Source organism: Patiria miniata, unplaced genomic scaffold, assembly GCF_015706575.1.
Source record: "Patiria miniata isolate m_02_andy unplaced genomic scaffold, ASM1570657v1 HiC_scaffold_28, whole genome shotgun sequence".
NCBI classification, from domain to species: Eukaryota; Metazoa; Echinodermata; class Asteroidea; order Valvatida; family Asterinidae; genus Patiria; species Patiria miniata.
In genome coordinates, this window is record NW_024037067.1 from 6,340,775 (window position 1) to 6,366,054 (window position 25,280).

The 25,280-nt window shown below is 40.6% G+C and overlaps 4 protein-coding genes across 6 annotated transcripts; 2 read left to right on the forward strand and 2 right to left on the reverse strand.

Moving 5' to 3' along the window:
• Positions 1 to 51: 51 nt before the first annotated feature.
• Positions 52 to 2,834, forward strand: LOC119735033 (transcription elongation factor, mitochondrial-like). The gene is made up of 4 exons (XM_038208722.1): positions 52 to 299; positions 615 to 1,013; positions 1,661 to 1,810; positions 2,298 to 2,834. The coding sequence occupies exons 1-4, from the start codon at positions 252 to 254 to the stop codon at positions 2,754 to 2,756; spliced, it is 1,056 nt and encodes a 351-aa protein (XP_038064650.1). The 5' UTR covers positions 52 to 251; the 3' UTR covers positions 2,757 to 2,834.
• Positions 2,835 to 4,428: 1,594 nt separating this feature from the next.
• LOC119735013 (cytochrome c oxidase assembly protein COX19-like) lies at positions 4,429 to 7,030 on the reverse strand. Its single transcript, XM_038208692.1, has 3 exons — positions 6,896 to 7,030; positions 5,660 to 5,771; positions 4,429 to 4,885 (listed from the first exon to the last, which is right to left on the reverse strand). The coding sequence occupies exons 1-3, from the start codon at positions 6,972 to 6,974 to the stop codon at positions 4,810 to 4,812; spliced, it is 267 nt and encodes an 88-aa protein (XP_038064620.1). The 5' UTR covers positions 6,975 to 7,030; the 3' UTR covers positions 4,429 to 4,809.
• On the forward strand, positions 6,780 to 13,970 carry LOC119735011. 3 transcript variants are annotated; one of them, XM_038208687.1, is made up of 7 exons: positions 6,780 to 6,937; positions 8,207 to 8,315; positions 8,881 to 9,009; positions 9,567 to 10,268; positions 10,474 to 10,634; positions 11,877 to 11,944; positions 12,454 to 13,970. In XM_038208687.1, exons 2-7 carry the CDS (start codon positions 8,223 to 8,225, stop codon positions 12,504 to 12,506), a joined length of 1,206 nt encoding a protein of 401 aa, XP_038064615.1. In that variant the 5' UTR covers positions 6,780 to 6,937; positions 8,207 to 8,222; the 3' UTR covers positions 12,507 to 13,970. The 3 variants fall into 3 exon arrangements, with proteins under 3 accessions (XP_038064615.1, XP_038064618.1, XP_038064616.1); XM_038208690.1 differs by having other exon boundaries at positions 6,793 to 6,937; positions 8,221 to 8,315; XM_038208688.1 differs by lacking the exon at positions 6,780 to 6,937 and adding an exon at positions 6,986 to 7,090.
• Positions 12,983 to 24,679, reverse strand: LOC119735012. Its single transcript, XM_038208691.1, has 3 exons — positions 24,442 to 24,679; positions 16,607 to 16,982; positions 12,983 to 16,334 (listed from the first exon to the last, which is right to left on the reverse strand). The coding sequence occupies exons 1-3, from the start codon at positions 24,530 to 24,532 to the stop codon at positions 16,115 to 16,117; spliced, it is 687 nt and encodes a 228-aa protein (XP_038064619.1). The 5' UTR covers positions 24,533 to 24,679; the 3' UTR covers positions 12,983 to 16,114.
• Between the last annotated feature and the right edge of the window lie 601 nt (positions 24,680 to 25,280).

Below are 25,280 nucleotides of genomic sequence, written 5' to 3' on the forward strand. Positions count from 1 at the left end.
TTGTAGATTGTATTTGTAGAAAGGGGACTTGGAAAAGCTGTTGGAGTTGTATGACACTTAGAGAGCTCCGTAGAAAAAGAAAATTGTTAAAGAGCGCCACCAAACCTTTTCTGAGACAGAGGGCGCTCTTGTAAACAACTACACGTGCAACTTTCATTACTCTCCGATCGTGGAAATTCTGTTCCGGGTTGCACACATTCTTAATCCTCCATGGTTATTGTTAGAAAAGTGAAGTGTTTCTTAACAACATAATGTCAAGTTTTGCCAAACTTTGCTGTCGGTTGCGGTTCTCAGCGCAGGTGGAGTTGAACTTAATATGCAAATTATGAATGAATTTATTTTAACTAATTGAAGCCACTGCACTGTGCAGTGTGTTCAGCATGTTTCACAACTTTCACATTTTAATAAATTCAGAGATCAGATGTGAAACAAGTAGTAGTAGGCTAGTGATAAATTCATCATGTTCATGATGGTTTAGAATTAAGTTTTTGAAGAAGGTTCTTTTCGTGTACTTGAGACACTAAAACTTTATTTCTTTGAAAATAAAAAGTTTATTTGAATATTTCTTACGTCAAAATTCAAATACTATATTCAAAATTAAATTACATTTGCAGGTAACATGCTCTCGCTCAGTAAGAAGATTATGCCAAGGGGCCTCAAACTCAAAGGATGGAGTGTTGCTCTCAGGAAAGTCAGATCTCAGCAACGTTGGTAAATCTGATGATGACGAAGACTCAACAAAAATTGTCCAACTCGTCAACACAGCCTCAGAGAAGGACCTCGCAGCAATGAAGCACGTGTCCCCAAATATTGCTACCTGTATAGTGTCGCACCGCGAAGCGAACGGGCCCTTCGCGGAGGTGAGGGAGCTGTTGAAAGTTCCCGGGATCGGCCGACAGACACTGCAGAGGATTTGCAGGGGAATCCTGAAGCCTCCGCTTCAGGTGGACGTAAGTGGCAACGGAGCCACGACCGAAGCACAGCAAGCTGGAATCGCTGCAAGCAGGATTGAGGTGATGCAATGGGACTCTTTCAGAGCTGAAGTCGGGTCCTCAAAAGCGATCTCAAGTCATCAAGTCATCCACTTTCAAGTCACATGCTTTTCCAAATCAACTAGGACAAAGAAATTCCTTTATCGCTGTTTTACCCCAGCGATAAAATTCCATCTTATGAATGGTTTACCCCTGTTTGTGACCTTACTTGTGTGTGACTTGGGATTTGACTGATGCCTTTCTATTTGAATTGTAACGGACTTGACATCATCTCTTAAGTTTGACTTCAAAGCTTTGGGATGATCTGCCATACATGTATTTTATGTTCTAGAGAGAATCTAGGTCGGGGATAGGCTGTGGTTGTTTTGGATGTTACTCAAATTTACAGTATTAATTATTTTGCATTAACACATCTTTCCTCTTTCTCAATTTATCAAACACTTGAGCACCATCATGGGACACCTCACTTTTTGTTGCATTGTGGTTGATTGTTATCATTGTATTGATCGATAGTAACCACAATGCATCATCCATAACAGAGGTGTCCAGTTACCACGTACCTGGGTCCGGATTTGTGTAGCCGTACAGCACGTGTAGATGATGCCACTTGACAAGGAGTAAATTGTTAGAAGTGTACAATAAAATTGTCTTGTTTTATTCCCATGTAGTCCCTGCAAGACATAGTGGCAGTAGACGTTGGTCTGAGGCACCTTAGCTGGGTGTACATGACCAGGGACAGACAGGTGTGGCAATGGCGAGTCAAGGACATCGTAGATATCAAGGCAGGCAAATGGGACCCCCCAGCCTACCACAAAATGGTGAGCGAGGATACTGGTTGTCACAGTCCACCTGTAGAGGGCGCTGTTCAATTCAGTTTTTGGCTACATAACGCCAATAACACGTGTGTGCATGAGAAGTGACAAGCATATACAATAACAAGCTGTAGCTAAATAGTTTGGATGAGGCCAAATCCGCCATTAATTAGAAGCCAAATTCGGACGTGGTTTCACACTTACTCACATGTCCCATAGTTTGTGAAATTGAGAAGCATCCATATATTTTGGCAACCTTAAAGGAGTGCACTGATATAACCTGCATGCAAGCATGGCACCACCTAGGTAATTGTCTGAATGAGAGAATTTGATTAGTTAAGATTCAATTTGCACTTTTGACAATCATGTTCGTTTGTTTGAGAGTTGTACTTTCTGCTTGGATTTAAGTAACTTATTTAAAAATCTGAAAATTATTTAGATATTTAACATCTTGTTTTTACCTTTTCTTCTGTTTTTTTTTAAATTCTGAAAGGTCACAGACGCCATCGCTGAAATGCCCAACCCAGACCTCTATGTCCTGGAGCACCAACCTTACGTCAACGCTAACAAGGCCACTTATCAGATGCTCCTCTTCCAACGCACTCTACAGAGCATGTTATTTACAGCCCTGAACCACGACCAAAAAGAAACCGGTACCCCGCACGTGATCTCTATGCTGCATACGCAGGTCGGGCGCCACTTTGGCTTGCAGGTCGGAGGCACGCGCATGAGCGGGCAGGACGTCGTGGCGAAAATCTTACGCGAGGAGGCGGAGAGAGAGGATGAAAATGACGAGGATTTGCCGGCCAGACTGAGCTGGGAGGACGCGGAGACGTTCCACTCCGCGACCAAGCATGAGAAAGAGCACCTGGCCAACTGCTTGTTACAGGCGATTGCTTTTTACGACTTGGTCGTGGACAGGGTAGAAACAGATCGAGCTAAAATTCCCTGAAGTTTGTAAATATCGAGACTTTTAAGACTTGATTAAGATTTTCTGGACATTTTTGGCATTGCTACCCCTGATTGGTAGGCCTATTGAGTAGGTGCTCTAGAGTATAAACAGCCACTGCCCGTATAACCGACCAATTATTTTGATGAATGGTGGATTGGGAAAGGCAAATCAAATTGGTGCATTCTCATACAGAATTTTATATTTTTGGGGTAGAAATGGAAGTGGAAGACTTTGTGTATTAAAGATACTATTTAACATTTGCAAACATCACAAAACAAAAATACCAATTTGTTATGAAATGCCTTACTGGACTGCATTGTGAATAATGGTCTCAAACAACCTGTGAAATTGTGGCACCTGGTGTGCTGTCATTTTCAAGAAGAGAGGAATTTTTGTATCAATGTCCAACAACCGACTTTTTTTTCAAATATTACACCCAATTTACCAAATTTAGTTAGTCCACAGTTTGTTTGCAATTGGTTACACATTCCGTGAAGGGTGCAAGCCAGCTCGTCTGGTTTCCGACCTGACAATTCCCTGACGTCTATAAATTGCTCCGTTTCGTCTGAATTAGGGTAACGGAACCAAACTACAAGAAAAGCATTTTTTTTCTTGTTTCTTTTTCCAGCATCTATGCATACAAAACTTTAAACAGGTCAGTGTAACAATATTTGCTATAAAATACTACTGCCTAAATCGATCCATTTCTGAAATTACAGCAAAAGCAAATAAATTCTGTTTTTTACAGACATGGCGTGCTGCCAAAGTGTGTTTGACTCGAAATTCGAATTAAAAATTGGAAATTATAAAAAGTCAGTTCAGACAAACATATGTTTAACCAACATATGAATGAATTTTTAACTGAATAAAGTTGAAAACCTGAAATAAGTACTCTTTTTTAACCTTAACTCCATACCAAAATCCACAATGATCATTCTAGAAATTTGATTTACACAATTCCAGTAACTTCTTTTCTTTGCAAGTTAAAAATTCTCAGATTTCTTTGATGTCGAGAGTGGAATGTGCAATAAAGTTACACAATTATTGCTAATATTGAGGGCAATCTTATTTTGTATTGGTAAATGTTTTTTTATAAAGTTTACCAAATTTAATGAAGATTCGAGATATGAATAAAAGGCAACACAATTCAGCATACTTTGCTGTCAGTTGCTACTGGTTTTTAACAATGATTGGTGGACTTTATTTTCTAAGGGTTTTGTAGAATAATATCCACATATAAACTGTACATTATACATTTACAAATGTTGGCAACCTTTTACAGCTTAATTGCAGACGGTGCTTCCTAATACTACTGTAGTCAATTGTGTTAATGGGTTGAAAGTAGGAAACAGAGAATATGCACATACATGTACAAGTATAAACCAGTCCATACAGTAGAATTACTCCCTGTAACAATCCCAGTTTAAGAAACGAGCCCACAGCAAGAATGTAAGTACATATATTCAGATAATGAATGTTTATGAGTGCAATGGTAAGAATAATTGCATGAGGTGACGTCTAGATGGAATGTTCCATTCCACTCAGCTTCGCCTTGTGGAATGGAACATTCCGTCTGTCACTGTATTATTCTTTCCATTGCACAAATGTGAAACATTCATTATTTGTTTTATACAACACCTGAATAAATCCTCTTCATCTGATTGGTCAGAGGCACCAGTCATGTGATCATGCAATGGAACTTCTATTTACCGTGCAATAGAACTTCTATTTTTGCGGGTCGGCCGGGCCGGGCTGTGGGCTGGGATGAATAAATCATGTGATCAGCGACCTACAAGTACCAATCATAATGACAGGCATTTATTAAGGCGTTGTATAAAATCTGACTTGCGCTGTAGCACTTGAGCATTTCCGCTTTGACAGCACACAACCTCCTGGGAGTTATACCTATGCTTCCCTGGTACAAAGGCCAACTGTTGGAAACTTCTCCCCGTTTTTTAAAAGCCGCTTTTGATTTGTTCGCAAGTCAACTAGGTCGTTTTGCTGAACAAATCTTGTTCATAGTCCAATGGAGTTAAAACGTTTAGGTCCTTCGCTAGCTGCTCTGCTCTTTTGTTGCATCCATGTCTGCAAAACCAAGTTTCTTCATGGGTTCCTTTGTCATCAGATCTCTGGAGTAAAACAAGGAATAAGTGATGATTACTAATATTAGAAAAATTATACGGGAAAAAAATTGGGATGGTCATTGACCAACCGCTTAGTATGCCTAGGAGAGAACATTACAAAACTCTGGCCACACCCCCAGTCGCCCCCCCCCCCCCAACTGAAAATGTGGCATCCGAGGAAAAGCACAGCCATATGAGTTACCCTGATTAGCTGGAACAACATAAAGTCCATTTTTTCCGTGATTGTGTGCGTATTTTTCACCAAAACTTTTTTTTTGTTTTTTGTTTATTGTAACGCCCCTTGGAAAGCAAATAATGCTAGTTATTGTCTAACCATGGTCTAATGCAGCCATGGTCTAATGTAGCCACATTTTGAACAGCGCCCCCATGGAAAGATGGTGTCCCCCCCACTATTAGATTTTATGGAGGGCGGGTGTCTGGTGAAAAAAACCTAAAGCCCCCACACGCTTCAGAACCCTGGCTGCTCCCCACACCCTTCAGAAAACCCCTGCAAAAATAAGCCCACGAGCCAACAGTCCCCCTTCCATCTTTGAAAAAGTTCTGGGTCCGCATGTGGAAAGAGTTAGAAAATGCAAGCCAATTACAAGTACAAAGATGACAAGCATTTGTTGATGGCAAATGGCTCCATGACAGAAGATGGCTGCATGAAGGAACCGTTGAGCAATATTAAAAAAGTGAAACTGTGGATTATGTGACAGTGCTAGAGGGCACACACACGGGTGCATTCTAGTTCAACGTATGTGCAAAATAATCGTGTACCTTTCCATCCGACACTGCAGGTACTCCATGGTCTGTAGCCGACACTGATTGTTGTCGTTGTGATGTTTTCTGAGACACTCCATAAAATTCTCCTTAAACTTCTTGCATTCCCCTGAATAAAGTAAATATAGTGTACAATAATTTTGGGGTATTCTTAATTCTGGGTTTCCAATCACTCATACCATTAGCTTGCACACTGATGATTTATAACCATGCTCAATGTTGTTTTTAATGTGTAGAAGAGAATTGCATATTTAATACCTCAATTTGTGACCGTTATGAGTAGTGTTGCAAACTCACTATCTTTCCCAGGCGATTAACAGATGATCATGATATCCAAAAATATTGTCAAGCCCGCAGGAATGGGGGATGCTGTTGGTCCTGCATCACCCCTAACATGCCAAACTTTTTGGATGGGAGCCGAGTGCTGGAATATACAATGAAAGACCCCCCCCCCCCCCCCCCCCGGCAAACCCGAGGCGTCAATAACAAAGCCACGTTCCAGACTCACATAAAAACGTACGAGCACAACTTTTGATTTTACGAGGTCACGCAAGTCGCGCTGGTACTCTGAGTCATGCGCGCGCAGAATGGTAGGAGCGGAGCCATCTGGGTACCCGTACAATCAAGTGCCTGGAGTGTTTCTACACAACTCTGGAGTGTGGCGTTGTAATTGACGCCTTGTTCACGGATCTAACCCCCACCCCCCTACTTTAACAAATGTTTTAGTTGTATGAATTACACATCCCAGCACCCCCCGGCAAAAATGTTTTCCAGCGGGCTTGAGTATTGTGGCCAGAGAAAAGGCACTGATACTGTAGTGCCCCCTCTTCCTTCCCCCAGTCAAATGACAGTGCTATTGTGCCAAAACTTAAAGGCATTCATGAGTGACATTTGCAATAGACTGTTCAATCAAATCACTTTTTCCTGAAATCCACTTTCTTTTTTTATTTAAAAGAATGTGGATTTAAGAAAAAGTGTTCCTACAATTTAATCCAATTGTACCACAAAAATATATCTGGCTTAAATAAGGAAGAAATAACTGAAATTCAAAACTTTGAGGATTTTGTTTGCACCACTGTGCACAATAAAAGGAAAAAATGTAACTCTTGAGGGCGCTATAACAACTACCAGCAAAATCCCGATTGCTTACGCATGGAACCGACACAAATTATCTGTAATTATGATGCATGATTTTGTTAGTGAATCACAAAGAAATTAAAAGTTAAAAGCTACCATCGTGATCCAGAGGAAAGCTGCCCTTGTCCGGCGGTCGAGGTTTGAAGCTTTTTTGCCCAAAATTCATAGCAGACATTTTGGGGTTGAATGTATTTCACGAACGTACCGGGAGTTCGTTGCACTCGATTTAATGACATGAATGACCTTTGACTTTGTCTAGCCTTGTTTCATATCTGCTTTGTGGTTTCAGAGGTACATGTACTTTTGTGGTTTCCACAGGAAGTTTGGACTTTGGAGATTCAGTTCTTCTCTTATTTCTCCATGGTTGTCCACAAATATCCTCTGAATTTGAAAACAATGTCAAAGAATTTAGGCAAAAATGAATTCGTAGGCCCTAACGTTCATGAACGTTAGTGGTATGGTAGCCCAGTTCAGTTGGACGATGTCTTCATGGCATTACGACTAAAGTAGCATAGTAAGGCAGCCGAAATGCATAATCATTACGGAATTGCAAAATCAGAGTAACGGTATTGCAAAATCAACGCTTTAGTTTGGTAGCTCGAATCGTTATTTGTTTGACTACTGTACGTTTTTGGCTTCTGGGTTTGAAACAGCAGCCACGCTGCTCAATTTAAAAAGAAAATTGTTAATAGTTTTCTTTCATGTTTTTAATGCAATCTTTCTTTTTTGGTAATTAAGTAGATTTCATTTTCTTCATCATTATCCGTGGCTTTGGAGAATCTTTTTTAAGGGAAATAAGGCAAAAAAAAAAAAAAAACATGTTTAGCGTCCTGCCTCTTTGACAAAAAGGAAGGAGGAGGCCCTTTTTTTTTTTTTTTTCTTTTCAAAATGGCCGCCCGACACATTTTTCAAGACAACGCGGGCGGGCTATTTTTCAAGATGGTTACCAGCTTTTTTCAAAATGGCCGCCACTTGGACTCATTGACTATTTCCACAGCTTTATACACGGTATAAAAGTCTAAAAATATGATTTCTTTGGTCAGAGATCGTTAAAATTTATTAATTTTTGTCTTTTAAAAAAAAAAAAAAAAAAAAAAAAAAAGGAGGCGGCCTCTAAAAAGGAAGCGGGCGGGGACGCTAAACATGTTTTTTTTTTTACTTCGCCTAAAGTCCGAGAACCTTTCGGTTGAATGATAATCTGGTTCCAACAGCCAAAGATCCTGACTTTGAATACTATTATTACTACTACTTAGTACTAGCTCAGGGAGCCAGATGATGCCAAAATGACAGCAGTCGAAAATTGCGTTACGGCTGCCGTAACAACAGCCACTGCGTAAGAATAACATAAGTGCATGATATTGAAACAGATGTGAGATAAAGCAGGTATTTTTGAAATTGAATTCCCAGTTTATTTAGCACAGTTATGACTGAGGTACGAGTAAAGAATGGGAGAGTGGATGCTGCACCATGGAAACCAGATTTAAATGTAGAGCTTGAAGATGAAGATGTTTTCAAGGTTTGTTGTTAAAATACCACGGCCTAAATTCCGCCTATTAGAATAATTCCTTAATTACATCTGAGCTAATTATTGTGAAAGTTTAACTAAATCACAGACCCGTTCCTGATACTTTGAAACAGTCAATAATTTGAAACTTTTCTAATTCTGCAAAATGTTGAATACCGAGCTGGCAAATTTCCCACGTCATCAGCCATAGAGCTGGTATTGTTGTGCTATGGTACACTGTTGTGGACTGATTTTGCTTCTCTAAAAATAACTGTGACCACATTATATAAAATATGTGACAGGTTTAATAATAATGTCTGTAAAAGCAGGAAAAAGATCCGTTTTTTCTTAACTTCAGTCTGCCGACTTTGAGAAATCCCACAGTACATCTGGGATGTGTTGGGCCTGTTATGTGTCGTCACTTTTCCAAACTGCAATTTTTCTCTCACTCGATAATCCATTTTTAAGGTAATGAAAGCAAAGAACCCCCCAAAAAGGAATGATCAATTCCTGAAGTATATGTAGTCTTTAAAATCGGGCACCTGTGAATAAAACCCATACATTTTTGTTTTTGAAGTCCGACTTTTCCGACAGTTTTGCCACGCCTCCAAAGTACGTGACGTCCATTGGGCGGGGCGCCAGGAAAAGACCGGACCCATGTAACATCAGACTTCCACGGATTTACTTTGATATGCTCAGGCAAAAGGTTTGTGCTGAGAAATTGCTAGATTTTTAAAAAAAGTAATAATTTGGAAGGACACAAATCTGTAATTTTGATCTATTTATTTTCCCTAGCAAGTAGCAATTAGCCCACACATTTTTTTTAAAGAAAAATTAGTTTGCATTAGTAATTTGTAAAATTTGGGTGACAAGTTTGAAAAAAATATCTATGTACAGTCGAGTCTCGTTATAACAAACTCGTTCGGACCTAGCCAAATTGTTTGTTATATCAGAATTTTTGTATTAAGAGGAACATCAGTCCCATTCATTGTGCACATAAATGCACAGTCGGGACCAAGGCTTTATGTTTGTTTTATAACCAGAATTTTGTATTAACAGAGTTTGTACTAACGAGAGTGGACTGTATATCCAAAATGTGACAATGGTGTAAATTTGAAAAATTTGAGAGAAATATAAATTTGTTGTTAACTTGGTTTCTGTTAGTAGGAAACAATGGAAAAAAACTTTTATGCCCCATAATTTGTTTACAATTATTTTGTCGATGTTCGTATTTCTTGTTTTTAATCATTAAACCCAAAATAGCATAATTCTAGAAGGCCTGCAGGAAGAGGAAGTGTCGTGAGGAACTTCTCCGGCCAAAACCTGCCTGGGAGTCTCCAGCCCCAAGACTCTGTTCAGATGGTTAATCAGCCTCGGACAATACCCTCCTCTTCCTTGAGCGAGAATTTCCTGGGCGCAGCCACGCGGGGACTCACGAGTGAGATTCTCGAAGGCAAGGCCTGCCTTATGGAAAAATTCTTAGGCAAGCCGATGGGGGGCGCGGAAGGATTTAACCCGTTCAGGGACGAGCGTCAGCGATCAACAGGGTCGCTCCGATCGACCCATACGGCGCCGGTTTTGGACTTCAATAGTCGGGAGCAGTGGCCCGGTGTCGGCGCGGCGGCGTGTCAGTCCGATTGCGGTCGGGGAGGACCCCGAAAGAGCTACAGTCTGCAGGACGCCTTGAATGCCATTTCCTCGGTTCCGGCCGAGTGGGACAAGGGCTCGCTGGACAGCTCGCGGAGAGGCAGCGGGGAGGGCAGCAAGAGGTGGCGAAAGGGGAAGAAAAGACAAGGCGGTAGCCAAGAAACCAGAGAAGGTTGCCAAGAAAAGGAAGCTCCCAGAACGAACGCATCAGAAGGGGCTGTTGCATCATCCACGTCTGGAAGCACCCATCCTGAGAATGGAAGCAGAGAGAGGAGCTCGGGAGGCAGTGTGACTGGAACAAGCCAGAACCAAGACAGGGTACAGATTTCTCTTTCATACCTTGTCTGAACGTCAACACAAACATAAATATTTCACATCATAGCAAATACATGTACTCATGCAGCAAATTCTTAACCCACTAGGACCTGTATAATTACAATGTAATAGTAATACAATGTAATACAATTGTATTACTATTACATTGTAATCATTCCCTGATGATCAATTCTATTCAATTTTGCAGGCCATGCCTGGAGGGCCCAACCTGATCCAGGTGGAATGTCTACCGGAGAACATTACCGAGCAGCGCCTGGAGTCCGTCATGTACGGCTTCGGTGCTGTCATTGCGTGTGATATACTCAGGGACAGCGACTCGGGAAATTGCATCGGGATTGCTTTTGTCAGGTGCGTGAAGCAGAGGCTGGGTCTGATTTCCTTGGCTACGGCTTTGCAGTTAGACACGCGGCTATGGGAAGTGGCTTCAGCCTCTTCCCATAGGCGCGTGTGTCATAGGCGCAGTCATCCAGTCGCAAGTCACATGACAAGCTTTTTAAATGCACCGTGACCTGATTCCTGATTCCTCTTATGATTGACTTAACTGTAATAATAATAATAATAATAATAATAATAATGGAGACTTATATAGCGCACGTATCTACCAACAATTAGGTACTCAAGGCGCTGGAAATTATGTCTACATGTATTATTAAAGAAAGGTAAATAAAGTATATGAGAAATTATGAGACCCATTATGTAGCGCCTTGTAAGGGTTGACAAGGTGCTGCGGCGCATATTGCAGTCACTGCTAGAAACACCGGGGCAAACCCCTTCTCTTAGCGATAAGTGTTACTGGGTTCTTTAACGTGCATTACACAATACACGGGACCTACGGCTTTACGTCCCATCCGAAGGACGAAGCAATAATGGTAAAGCGTCTTGCTCAGGAGCACAAGCACCATGTTCCCCGTCAGGATTCGAACTTGTGTACCACGGCACACAAATCGAACACCGTGACCATTGGACCACAGCACCCCATAATCAAGTTAGGAAAGCGACAAATATTTTATGAATTGAGAGGAAATTTCCAATTGGAAATTAAATGTTAACCAAAGCATCAACTGTTTAGCCTGTAATAGTCCGGTTGGTCCATTTGTGCAGTTAATTTTTCTCAGAATGTTGAATTAATATTCTGCTGATTTCAGCCATTTGCCCAGCCTGAGGATCAGATATTCACGTGTGCAGAGCCACGGGCGAATGTCTGATATATCCTAACATGCTAATTTTATGCGAGCCCGCGTGCCAACCAGTGGCATTCAACTTGTAAAAAATGTGATGTCATTGTGATTCAAAATGTGGACTAAGCTGATGATTGGTCAATTGAATGCTATGTTTTTGTTATACAACAACGGGTTACCGAAGACCCGATATATACATGTAGGAGGCGCCCGCCGAATGGTCAGAATCTCGAGGTCAAGACACAGTCTTGTTTTGCATTATTAATCACCGAATCTGCTCGCATATCATAGACCCTTGGGATATTCCACAGACTTCCATTTGCAAAGCGTCACCAGTTGAGTACAAAATTGATACAAACTGTGGGAATTTTTAAATTAAATTCTTCGTATAATTGAATCCATCTTGTCTTAGATTTGAGAACAGTGATGCTTGTCTGTCTGCTATATCTGCTCTTCATGGGGAAGAGTCACCGTTCCATGGTAAGATTTCATTCACTCATGTTTCCATTTGGATTTTGGAAGGGAATTGTTTTAATGTACAGACAAAACATTTATGGAATATAGAAGAAATGCAGATAAGTCTAGAATTATTTTCAAGGGTTTGGAAGGTTGGGGGATAAACAGAAGAGGCAAATACATATTGTATTCTACAGTGTTGTACTCGTACTCATTGTACTTAGAGTACTACTCGAGTACTTTATTTGGAGTACTCGTACTCGTACTCGCATATCAAAGTACTCGTACTCGGGCAGCAAAGTACTCGTACTCGACATGTAAAAATTGTACTCGAAAGTACAAGTACTCGTACTCGGAGATCTGAACTTGTACATGGAAGTACAAGTACTCATACTCGATAACCTAAGTACTCGGCAGTACTCGGTACTTAAAATAGTTGCTGTTTGCTGCAAATTATATATATAGTATAGTATTACAAGTCGTTAAAAACTACAGTTTATGTATTTACATGTATATTTTGTTTGCTCTCCTAGATTGTGGTGATGGCAAAGAAATTCCAAAGCTACTTATCCATCTGGTGACATGATACAGTCAAAAAGGTCATGATAGTTAGAAAGTGGTTAAGTTGTGGATGTGAGCCCTCTATAGTTTGATACTGGCAGTTGTACAACCATGACTGTAGAGGGCAGTGCAGTACTCTTTTAAGGTTGCTGGCCAGTGAAGATAGACCCGAAATTGTCCTACGCTGGCCAAATCACGATTTAAAAAATAATCACAACAATCCAAGGTGTTTGAGACTCACATCAATTTAAAGCTTATTTCATCATCTTGCATATTCTGTTTAATTTTTGGAGGTCATCCGATGTCTTTTGGGAGGAATTTCCATCCAAAGATGATCGCACCTAAAAGTAGTCCTGATAATCGCCATTTGAAAAAAAAATGATGCCTACACTCCATTGCAAATAGAGCAGTTTTAGGGCCCAATTTCATCCAAGTTTCACAGAGATACGAGGGTGCAGTACTGTTCATGGTTTCCACGCTTCTGTTTTTTTACAAACCTTCAAGTTCATGGCCCACTACAATTCTCTAATGGCAGAGATGAAAAGAATGTCGTATCCTGACGCCACTTCAGCGGTTGTGTACAAAGTCTATGGCGAGTCAAGAAAATGTTCCAAGTATTTCCTAAAATTGAAAATGTTTCTCAGTCCCAGATTTATGTCTTTTCACCATACATGTATTTGCAATGACGGACCTTTATTGAGGTGATATGTGAAGAACAAAGTGGCGTCAGATTGCAACATTCTTTCTTTAGAGATTCTGAGGGCATGTTAATTGTGATTCGGCCGGTGTAGGCAATATTGGACCTATTTACTAGCCTACAACCTTAAGTCGATTTTGTTCATGATGGTATATTATATGGGCAAGAAACCTTCCATCAAAATATCAAACTTTTAAAAAATAATTTTTATGCAACTTAATTGTATTTTTAGCATCTTTTACTTGATTTCATGTTGTGCAGATTTTGACCCCAGTCAACGGAAAACTTGGCGGACTTATTTTTGAAATTCTTTTTTCCAAAATTGTAAATTTGAAATCCTTGTTGAATCAAATAATCAAGGACAAATGAATTATTAAGGACAAAATGATAAATATCAGTAGCAATTTCGCCATTTGAATGTCGTTTTTTTTTTCTTTTTAAGTACAGATCTGCTCAATACATGTACACACCTCTACACAACAAAAAGAGTTCTTGAACTCCTTTTAATCATTTTGGAACGAAAATATATTTTCAATTATTTGTTATGTACAATTGTAAACACTTATACAGAGGTATGTGCAATAGCAAAGCACATGCAAGACGAAAAAACTGAAATCTGTAAATGAACTGTACAGTTTTGCCATTAATTTTCCTATTTGTTTATCACACAATTAAGGCGGGGAAGGTTCATGCAATATAACTTTTGTGTGTGTTAAGTTTTAATTTTTTTTAAGTTAGAAATTGTTATTATACATCATGAATGCTAGGAATAAAAGCTTGTGTTTGAGTAAACTTCTTTATTATGAGTAACTTCTTTATTGTCCATCATTTTATATGAATTTTGAATTGTATAATCTATTAATCTCACTATTCCCCCTCTCCAACTTGCTTACATTTGTACATTTTTCACAATATTTACCCAAAATATTTACAATGAAGTCCTATCATACACTAACAGGCAATAATTGTAATTTGCGATATCCCAGACTATCGTAGTCGCAAAAGTATTTTTGGTACGGTTTTCTCTTCAAATCTCTCTTGAGTAAACAGGTGTTTGCGTAATTTTGTCTTAATACCTTTAGATAAGTTACTGCTATCGTCAAATCAAACAAAAACACGGACACGTGATCCACCAAAAAAAAATTAATCACTCTGCCATTTTCCTAGGGTATTTGTTCAGAAGATTTACTGTTTTCGCAACGTAAGATAAATCCCTGATAACCTCTCTTGGGAATAATCCCGTGGGTGTGGGAAAGATTGTTGTTTGGTTCAATGTTTTAGTCTGATACAATAATTTCTTACAAAAACAGAATGCTCAGTTTTTGCTTTAAAAAATGAAAAGAAAATTGTTAGTGGGGATCACTGGGTTTCTAGTTAAAATCATCCGTTGTTCAATGGTGCCCGCACGCTATCTCCGCAACAATGCCCGATATATGTACGCGATGCAAATTTATACGACCCCCCAGCAGCCAATCAAAGTCAATTAGAGAAATTGTGACGTCATTTCGTGCAGAAACTGAACTAAGCTGTTGATTGCTCAATTTGCTGCCATGTTTTTAAATACAACAAAGGGTTACCGAAGACCCGATAGAAGGCGCCCGCTGAATGGTTAGAATCTGGAAGTTTTGCATAATGAATAACCGGATCTGTGTACATATCATAGACGCTTGTATGCAAGTGGATATTCCCTAGATACTGGTATTTTTCCAAAATCAATTCGTCAGTGCAACAGTTTTGAAATTTCTGGACTTTATGGACCTTTTGCCCTGTGCAGTAGTGAAAGTCCTCAACAAATATCAGAGGGTGTTTTTTACATTTTCATACATTAACTGAATTTTCTAATTTAGTCCTGCAATGGATTGTAGATGACGGTTTTTCTCTCCCCGGACATGACGTATTCTTTCCACATATCTCCATGTCCATATTCACACAAAAATCAACAAACAAAATGCAGTCAAAGTCAACAACTGCGTTATGTACAATATATCAAATATATATTCAAATGAAAGAAAAAATATACTTCTAATATAAATATACTTTGGTGTGCTTACATAAACAAATACTTTTAAGACAGTGTTTATTTGAAACATTCTTTTGAAGATCGTTATCCTTAATCTTTGATTAGTAATACGGTTGATATTTTCATACACATTCCATAAGTGTTAAGTAGATATTTTATAGAGTGTTTTTCTTTAGAGTAGTATATTAAGCGTGGCATGCCGATAAATGTTTTACCCTAGGTGCAGTTTAAGAGCGTGTTTCGGTAGAAAATGGCACTCCCATTTAAGTTGGCAAAGTTAACTCTAACAATGCAAACCTAGGTATTGTGACAGTGTCTAAAGTTGTAGTCAATTCCATCACAAGACAATCACAAGTCAATCAAAAGCCATCCAGTCCCAAAAATTAAGTCGCAGGTTATTAAAATGACTCGTGACAATGGGCTTTATTCATGAGTCGGCCATATTGAATTGAAAGTTAGGTAATATCTTCATTTTTTGAACTTGCGAAGAGAAATGAAAACAAATTAATGTATAATAAATTCCAGTCTGCTTCAATGAATAATTTAACATTTGTAATTAAGCATTCCCTAATGTTTAAAGCCGTATTTCAAAAAAATGACAGTAAAATAAGACTGCATTGTGCCTGCAAAAAAAGGTCTGGCGCCATCCCATTAAACAGTTAACAATTAAATGTAATGAATGCATTCAGGAACTCTATACAAAAATGGCCAACTCGTGAATAAGGCCCATGGCATTTCCTTGTTCATCTCCTGTACCTTGTGGCTGGACTTGTGAATGGACTTGTGATTTGATTTGTGATGGACTACAACCCTGTCAGTGTCTGCGACAAGTTTGTCGGTGGATCATACATAAACTGGTGATAAAATCAACGCTATGCAATACGTAGGTTTTTGAGGTTGCTGAGCTCAAGTGTTTCTATATGTCGATTGGGATCTCTAAAAGATGTGTTCTGTCGCCATGGTGAATCTCTTCGCCAGTCTCCGACTGCAACATCCTCTTGTAGGCTTCCTCGCAGCACACCCTGAATTCATCAGACAGCCTCCGGATGACCCCTGAGACGCACTTGTCAAACTGGGACCTCCGCTGGCTGGGTTGTTTGTTGGTTTGCTTGAAGTTGTGACCCCGATTCTGGTTCCTGGGGGGGGGGGGCAAATGAAGTAAAAAGGGAGTGTTAAGGATGAAAGAACCATGCCCATATGTTCCACAGGTGAATAATATTAACAATTCAGACACAGGTATCTAAAATGATTCCTGTATTGCAATTGAAAGGTTTAATATTGGGTTTTGCCCTTCACTGATAAATTTGCATCATTCATCTTATGAATAATTGAAAGGCTGTTACATGGCGGAGAGAGTTTTGCTTGTCCAAGTTTTATACACTAGTTAACAACTTGCTTCTCAACTCACCTTAGGAGTCTTGGCAGGTAGTTGTCTGGGTTACAGTGATGTCTCTTCAGGCCTGCCTCTTCTCCAAGCCGACAGCAGGTTGTCATCCTTCGTGTCGTCGTCGGCTCCTCGGTCTCCTGCATCATCATCGTTGTGGTTGACGGCGTCGCCGCAAGTGTCGTGGTCTCGCCAAATTCTGACCCGCTGCCGTCCTCCTCTTCTAGATCGAAGTGATGGTGTCCCCTGTGGTTCTGGGGTGGGGCAGTGGACGGCCGGTGGGTGGTGGTGGCGGTAGTAGTTGAGATGGAGAGAAAGTCTTCCTGTAACTCCATCTCTTCAGTCTGATGCTCCTCTTCAGAGTCGGGGTTCTGGAGCTGCTCATGATTGCGCAGAAACTCTGCAAGGAAATGAGTGTGGGTCAGTTTTGCAGTTGAATACATTTCCACGATAACGAATACAAGTGTTTGTTGGTTTTTTTTGCCATGTGTACCAGCAGTAGGAGTAAATAACAGGTACGAGTACAAGTAGTAGACATGAAGGAAAGATCAAGTGAGCAGGATAAACTTTTCAAATCCATGAGGCACTCCTAAATAATTCCCTTCTTTTGTGCAGAGGGGATCAACTCCACTATTCTCCTCTTTTGACAATGTGAAGTGTAACTTCAGACTTCAGTGCCGCTCTTTTTCCCTCTCCTTACTGCATCCTTAACTCTAAGTCCTCTACCCTTTTCATCTATGATTTAGTCTTCTGCCTGTCTTTAAGTGTTTCTAAAGATTTTCAGTGTTTCTAAATCATTTTCATTGTCTGGGAAGGATTCTTAGAAAGATTTCTTGAATGTAGCTTGTAGTGTCCCCACCCAAGCACGTCCTTGCTTTTATACTTCTCAGCAACACTTCTCAAAGTATAGGTTACAATTATCTTTGACATTTGCATCTAAGCCTAAGCGCATCTTTCAATACGCATTTCTGCAATGACATTTCGTTTTCTAAACTTATCTGAGCATGTCATGCTCAAGAATTTCCCATTATAGGTTAATCTCCATACGTCAATAATGGTGATGTGACAGTAATGATGAAATGACCACTAGCCCAATCTGGCACGACAAATAAACCATCTTTGACAGTTCATCGGTGAACGTGAGTTAGCAGGATAGAGCTACGTCAACTGGCCTTTTGGTTAACCCATCACCTCCATGTGAGACTTGATATATGCCCCGTTATTCCCAGCTTGTGGATGTGACTTTTCAACTGTAGATTGAGATGATTACTTCCCAAGATAGTCTTGTGAACTTTCAAGCCTTCAACCCTGTTCTGATGTGGACACAGTCTTCAAGTGGTTTAGCATGAGGACAGATGCACACAGTGCCTGACACATGGCACGTAGGCCAGAAATTGTTGACAGAATGCACAGGTATGGTGTTTGGAAATGCCATTATCAGCTAAGTAAAGGGTAAGGCTTTGCTTTGAACATGTATACAAAAAACACCTTTTTCACAAGAAATCCAATCAAGTTCAACACTTGAGGCATGAGACCAGCAACTCCTTCCCCTTGTAGTTGCACATTTTGTAACTAAACAAAAGGGATCAGTTCCGGTTTTGTGCTGAAGCAGTGGGAGGGGAAGGGTTTGGTTCAGTGAGACCACATAATGTTTGAAGGGTGGCTAGTTGTGCCCTTTGGAAGTTGTTTCGGATGTGAGGTTGATAACCAGCATCATATCCTTCCCCCCATTTAAACACAGTTACCCACCCACCCTTTTTCCTTCCACCGATGAGGATTCATCTACTCCACAATAATCGTACAATGTGAACAAGATGCCTTCAATCCCTTCATGCCCTTTGATAAAGTTTAATACCTCTTGTACTGCTGCACAAGACCATCAGAGGATCGTGGTGACCCAACCTCCCTAGTCAGATGTAAGAGAATCACTTGGTAACATCTGGGTAGTATCGGCTACCTGCCTTAGCCAGGTAAACAAGTTTGGATGCGCCTTACATTGTGTCATTGACAATGAAACATTTGACACTACAGTAGTGGGGACTTTCCAGACCCTATGCCCTCTGATGAATTGCTAAAGCATAGTTGCAAGAATGACCAATCAAGAAGTATAGCACCAGCAGATGTTTCTACTCCCCAAATGTTCCTTGTCCTATGCCAAAACAGATACAATGTACAGCCACTGATGACTTATAGAGCACAGCGCAAGCTAGAATGTGGTACATAACACTATGATCAAAAGAATATAGCATTGGTAGCAGAAACCATAGAGCAAGGAAAGTTTCACAAGGTGAACTTTAACCCTGAGCTAAGCCAGTGACTCTCAAAGAACCGGAGACACTGATGACATATGCCAAAGCATGGTGATGGTAACTGTCAAGCAGTGACATCAGAAGGGCTAAATAGCAGTAACCCAGACTGCAGGCCCTGCCAAATCTTATTTAGCCCAAGACACGTGATGGATCGAGGAGTTCAGGTCCACGATCAGAGTGACAGGTAAACCATTGGTAATCATCGGTGAAACCCCCGGCGAAAACCCACTGAAAGTGAAACCCACAAGACAGCTGTCGAGGGAAAACAGTTAACCTTGAGAAGCACCCATCGAGGCCAAGCATGTTGCCAAAACAACAAGGCAGGGACCTGGACCCTGCCATATGGTTCTGTCATAACATCGTCCCGGTGACGATTTATGGGGCCTGGGTTCAATCAAGTTGTTTTTTTGCGGATGCTGGTGCATGACCTCATACTTGGGATCTCATCGGATCCCCGGGCCCAGGTAACTCGCTGATGAAGGGCTGGTAATCGCAACAGCTATGCCGTCATCCAATTGAACACACAAAAACTGGAAGTGTTTAAGGATGATCCCCACCAACATAATGACATCCGAATTTAGTCAAGTACAAAACTGAAAGGAAAGTCTGTGTTTCCTTTCTCTATGAATATCCTGAGGACATTATTGCAAGTCTTCAGAGAAAGTTTACAAGTCACCTATATCTAAGAGAGGTTTGGTCGATCCTTTTGAAAGATATGGGTAGCAGTTTGAACAGCGCTTTGAAGCACTGCATTGGAAGAATAATTATATACAACTATGAGAAGCTGAGGACGGTGGTTTTCTCACAAAACGCCGCACAACACTTCTGAGCTCTTAACTGCAGGACCACCCTCTCTTTTGGAGTTACGTCGCTTATTCGCGAACTTCCAAGAATTTGTAAAGTATAGTTCAAAAACTTATGAAAGTGCACCGAAGAATATCAGAATCATCATGGATGAAAACTTGAATATGATGGCAACTCGCGATAGCTTTGCTTTAAATTCACCGATCACATGTGTTTCTCTGACCATTAAGGCTCCATGCCCTGACATAGTTGACTAACATCCCCCAGGGCTGAAAGTGAAAGCTTGCATGAAGCCCAAGGAGGAATGTTTAAGAGGATTATATCATCACAGATGTTGGGACCAGTTCGCCTGGATCGCAATGGCAACATATCCAGTTGAACAAACTTGAGAATCAGGGATAACAAAACAGTTGGTGAACCTTTGATTTCCTTTTGATTGTGATTGTTCAAAATAGTTTCGACTCTATTGACCAGGTGTCCATAATGCACCATTTCAGGTTTACGTGGGATTGGAATTATTAAGGCAAAATTGAGATGGACATTTTGCACAATAATAACTTGGACTCGGGAGATCTGGATTGCCTGTAGTATATTAAAGGATAGTCCGTTGATGATCTGAAATGAGTGTGTTTTCAGGATGCAATCATTGGGATGCTCCATCTTCCTTCCATCACAAAATCTAATTTAAAAAATTACTTTTGTCCTGCGATATCACAAGGGACCAAAATATCTTCTAGTTGGGTTTTCAGTTATTAAAAGTGACCTTTCCTGAACAATATCTGAAGTTTCGATTACTTTAATGCACGTTCCCTTTGTTGTGAAAGCTCTGGGAAAACAAGATTCATATGTCCCTGCTGACGTACAAACTTGCTCGCTCATCAATTCTGAGGAGATTGCTTGAGGGTTAATCACTATCTCGGAGCCAGTTCATCTCCGGCAAGCGTTCTAACCAGCGTGTAAGTCACCCGTAATAGACCCAAGCTCACTAGCATCGATTACCCCGTGTGACGTGTGCTTGATCGTTGGGGCTCGTTAGCCTGGGGGAAAGAGCTAGGTCCTCGAACTTGACCCTGCGACATTTGGTAACTCCCCAGTGGCTGTTCGGAGCCTGGAGGGGCTGCAGAAACACAGTATAGGTCAGGATCACGGATCTTTTTACTCAATCATCACTTCAGAGCAGAGGATGCATGCGCAAGAAAAACGTTCGCAACGTGGCACGAAGTGCATTTCCCTTCTTTCTTTCTTTTTGGCACCCAAGTATAATCACCGGCCATAATGCACATGGTTTTCGGATTAACTTCCTTTTGGAAAATCCCCCAGAACCATGACTCGGGAAATAAAGTGAAATTTAATTCATTGAAAATTATAGGACTGTGACGCGACATCGTATTTTAAACACGTGATATGTTTCGCACATGCGTTTTATGGTAAATGACCATTACTTCAATCACGTGATCTGTTTCACGCATGCGTATTGTGGTAACTACTTGGTTGCAGCATGGAGGTTGCAGCATGGTTGCAGTATTTAAGTTTGCGCACGGGGACTGATTTCCCAGGGTTTGTTATGTTGCCGTGGGTACACGTGCTGGGGAAGTTGAACTAGCGGACGTCAGGAGCGTGCCCCGCGGGGAAGCAATGAAAGAATGCCCCGGGGATCTCCGGGAGGTGCGCGGAGGTGTCAAAGTCGTATAACCGTGACATCACCATCAGCTGACTTGCCAACAGCTGTTCCTCAGATCTAAGTCCAAGATGTGTTTACTTCTTCTTGTAATCCCGTGTTTCTGTTGTCATGATCTCAGGGTTTTGGGTGACAGGTGAGTTTGGTTAATAGGTACTGCATGGTCACTGGAATATGGTCTTTCTCGTATTTCGTGTATTGCGTCAATTTGTTCTACAGCTGTTCTTGTTTGCCGTGGATGGAAAATAAATAACTCTTGCTGTGTACCGGCGTCGCACATCTCATGTCAAAATTTATTAGTGATTTTTTTCGGGGCTTTTGTGGTTCACTCTTTGATAGCTGTCAAATTTGTCTATTTTTATGACATTGAAAAAATGTTTATAGAAAGAAAGGTACAAAAAGTACGTTAAGAGAGCTGAGCGATTACTTCTTTACATGAAATCAAAAAGGTTTTAAGAATGTAGGACCATGTTTTGAAAGATATTTTTAATGCATTTCTGAAGCTGAAAGAACAGAATTCATTGTTGGAACTTGAAAGACGAAAATGACCATCGCTGTTAACCAACAATACACTGACAAATGAAATGTATACATTGTTGAGGATTCCATTTCTTGTCGGGACTAGAATATCCAGCGAACCACATAATTGTTTCACAAGAATCCCATGGACATATGCGAAGCTGAGTGGCTGCAATGGCAAGGTTGTTTTGGTCATTTCTATTGTGAACTTGGGTTGGAAGTGACCATGAACAATTCATCGCCAAGGCTGGTCAATTGTTACGACATCGTAAATCTGTGCAACACGGGGTCGAGGCCTTTCGGTGTACTCGTAAATAAAATCACTGCGTATAGTTTGGAAAGTATTTCAAAATGAAAACAGGAAGTTTTGAAAGAAGTGATTCAAAATTCGTTGTGCTCTATTTTAGGGGCCATGGTAAATTGATACACACGTGCACAATACCAAGTAAACCTATGGAGCTATTGAATGTGCATTTTTTTCTTGTGCATACCAAATATATTGCTGAAAGTGCGATCACTCATGAGCTCAAAGAACAAACATTCAGAGGTCATCTCCTACTGTTTTAGTTTTATTGCTGTGTGCACACACAGCACTGACAGTTTTACAACTGTTATTATTTATATCGTAAAAGGCGGTAATTTAACTTGACAAATTGCCCATCACCTGCAGGTTTCAAGCAATGACGGTCGCGCTGTGTCAACAAACACAGTTAAGATGGTGAGTCAGGTGTTCGGGACAGTCGATAACAACACGGAAATATTGCTGGAATGCCGATTGTAAATAAACTAAACCCAGGGGATGAACAAAACACTAAAGTTACATCGGATAATAATGGTGTGTTGTTGTTTGAGGACCATGAAATTCATCGTGTGTCCGTTCTCGTAAATTGACTGTTGGTTTATTTTCATAACACAATATTTATATTGTACATCCTCGGTAGTCCCTATGAAATATAAGTTGATATTGTGATCCGTTCTGCCCAGTTTCCATTTTGTATTCGAGAATGAAAGTTGAAACGCTAGCCAAACCGCACACAAGTCAAATGGGATCATTTTCGTTTTACCATGAAGGAGGAGGTAGCCTCCATGGTAATACACACCTAGGCCACAATGCAAGATAACTGATAATCATCGTTCCTTCCGCTTTTCTGATAAGTGGACAGGAACTTTTGCAAAAAGATTCCGTTTCGAATTGTTAGTTGCAAGGTCGGTGGAAACATTGCCGATCACACGGTATGATAATGCAACGATGCTAGATAACTTGGATTGTTCAGTCGGTCAGAATGGTTCAGATGAGAACTTTTCTGGATCGAGCTAGCCGTAGAGCTCTATGATCATGATCGAACCATGACATGATGTTGATCAGGCGATATGTTTACGCGGTCCATCGGATGCGAGATATCATTGAAGGACCATAACATGCACGTTACTACGGGCTCTTCCGCTGTTGAGACTGATAGCTGGGGTAACGAGAACTTTTGTGTGGTTGGGCAGTCAGTGTTGCCCTCAAGAAAGACGTGTGATTGTGAAGGATGCACGTTTTATCATCTTAAAGATAATTTCTACTGTTTGAAATTTCCTCGAATCAGTGAAGGTCATTAGTTGAATAGGATGATAAAGCATGCAATGACTGTCTTAACTTTACTTTCAGTTCTTCACACAGTTTATTTTGTTGTGTGATACGAAGTTTAATGAGTCTTTACAATACACAATTAATACTCAGAAACCAATGTCTCGTCTTTTTAATTAATGATAAGGAACATCTTTGTGCTCCATCCGTAAACAAGTTTTGAAAAGCGTACTGTAAAAACGCCAAAACTGTTATCTCCTGCAAAATGAGCTTGCTTTATTTCCTAGTCCTGATAAACAGGTATCATTTTTCAACAATGAACAAGGTAATCGGGTCAAATATTTCTGGAGCAGGATATGCATCATGCTGATGCAACCTCACGTAAAACAACACGGATTTTCTTATCTGGGGAAGCTATTTCAGAAACACCAGTTATCAAAAAGCAAATGAACATGTGATCATCACGGTGAGTAAGGGCGCGATTACACGTGTCACGAGGTGATTTATTGGGCCAGGGCCAGGTACAGGTACAGTACAGTGGATTTGTTGAATGGGAAACATTATTATAGTATAAGTGTTTATTACGCATTTCATATTTTGTGACTTATATATCTTTACCCTCGGTTCTTTTGTGGTAAACTATAGGTACTTGGACGCTTGTAATTTGCATGTAAATCAGGATAGAATGACGTATGAGATGATCCAAACAGATCGTGTTCAGTTCTTTCAAATACAATGAGTGCATTTCCTAACGAAACAAATATAGGCCTACAACCTACAACTGTTACATTAATTTGCCATTTTAATAAAGAATTCAAAGAATTTAACAAGGCAGCCCTTTTTACTCCTGTTACTATAGAATTCCAACCTTCTAAAACCAAATTTACAATAACATGTAAAGCGTTTGATAGTAATATTCACAGATACAACATGTATAGGCTACGGGGCATTAAAAGAAACTTCAGCTTAGTTTTCTTACCTTCTAATGTTAAGAATCTGACAGCCACGCAAGTTCTGAGAACAGCGGCGCACATCAGAAGCAATACAAGCAGGCTGGACGGTCTTCTCATTTTGACTTTACGCTCTTGAAGAATAACAGCTCAAAATCTCGAAAGAGTAGCCTTTATTGACGAAATTTATCTCAAAATCGAAGACAGTCTTTTTGTTTTACGCGAATGTTGATTGTGTCAGCGAGCACGTTGTTTTCTACTCGTAAACCGCCCTGCAATTTGTTTATATCGGCAAAGTTCACGGTGACGTAGGCATCACGGATTCCTAGCTCGACCAATCGGCGAGCGGCTCCAGTGATGGGGGCTCGCCACGCTCAGCTAATCAGGAACGAGGATCTGTTTATGACTAGCGATGAAAGAGGTCGTTGTCCAATAGGAAACGGTGTGTGGGTTTGTTTATCGCATATCTGTTCGTTAATCAGGAAGGGGGCGTGTTCGTACGCGCACGTTGCGACCAGCTAGCTGTCAGCATGCATCTTGACCCGGTGTTCTGTTGAGTGTGAAGCATGCCCGGAATGTTTGGGTACCTGGTTACAATTTTTGATTGGCAGGGAAGTGATAATGTTTTTCAGAAGTGGTTCTCACGTGCAACTCGGCCGGGTATTAGATTCTTCGGTGACATAAAATTTTACTTTTTATTAAGATTACGCAATAACCGGGGAGGAATCTCAACACATAGTTACGATGTTTGTCGTGTTCCAAGTCCTACCCCTCCCTCATTCAAGGGCGGCTCACCACCCCTCCCTCAACCCCTCCCCCTTCATCTGAACAGACTTAACTATTTACATAATGATGTGGAAATTTCCTA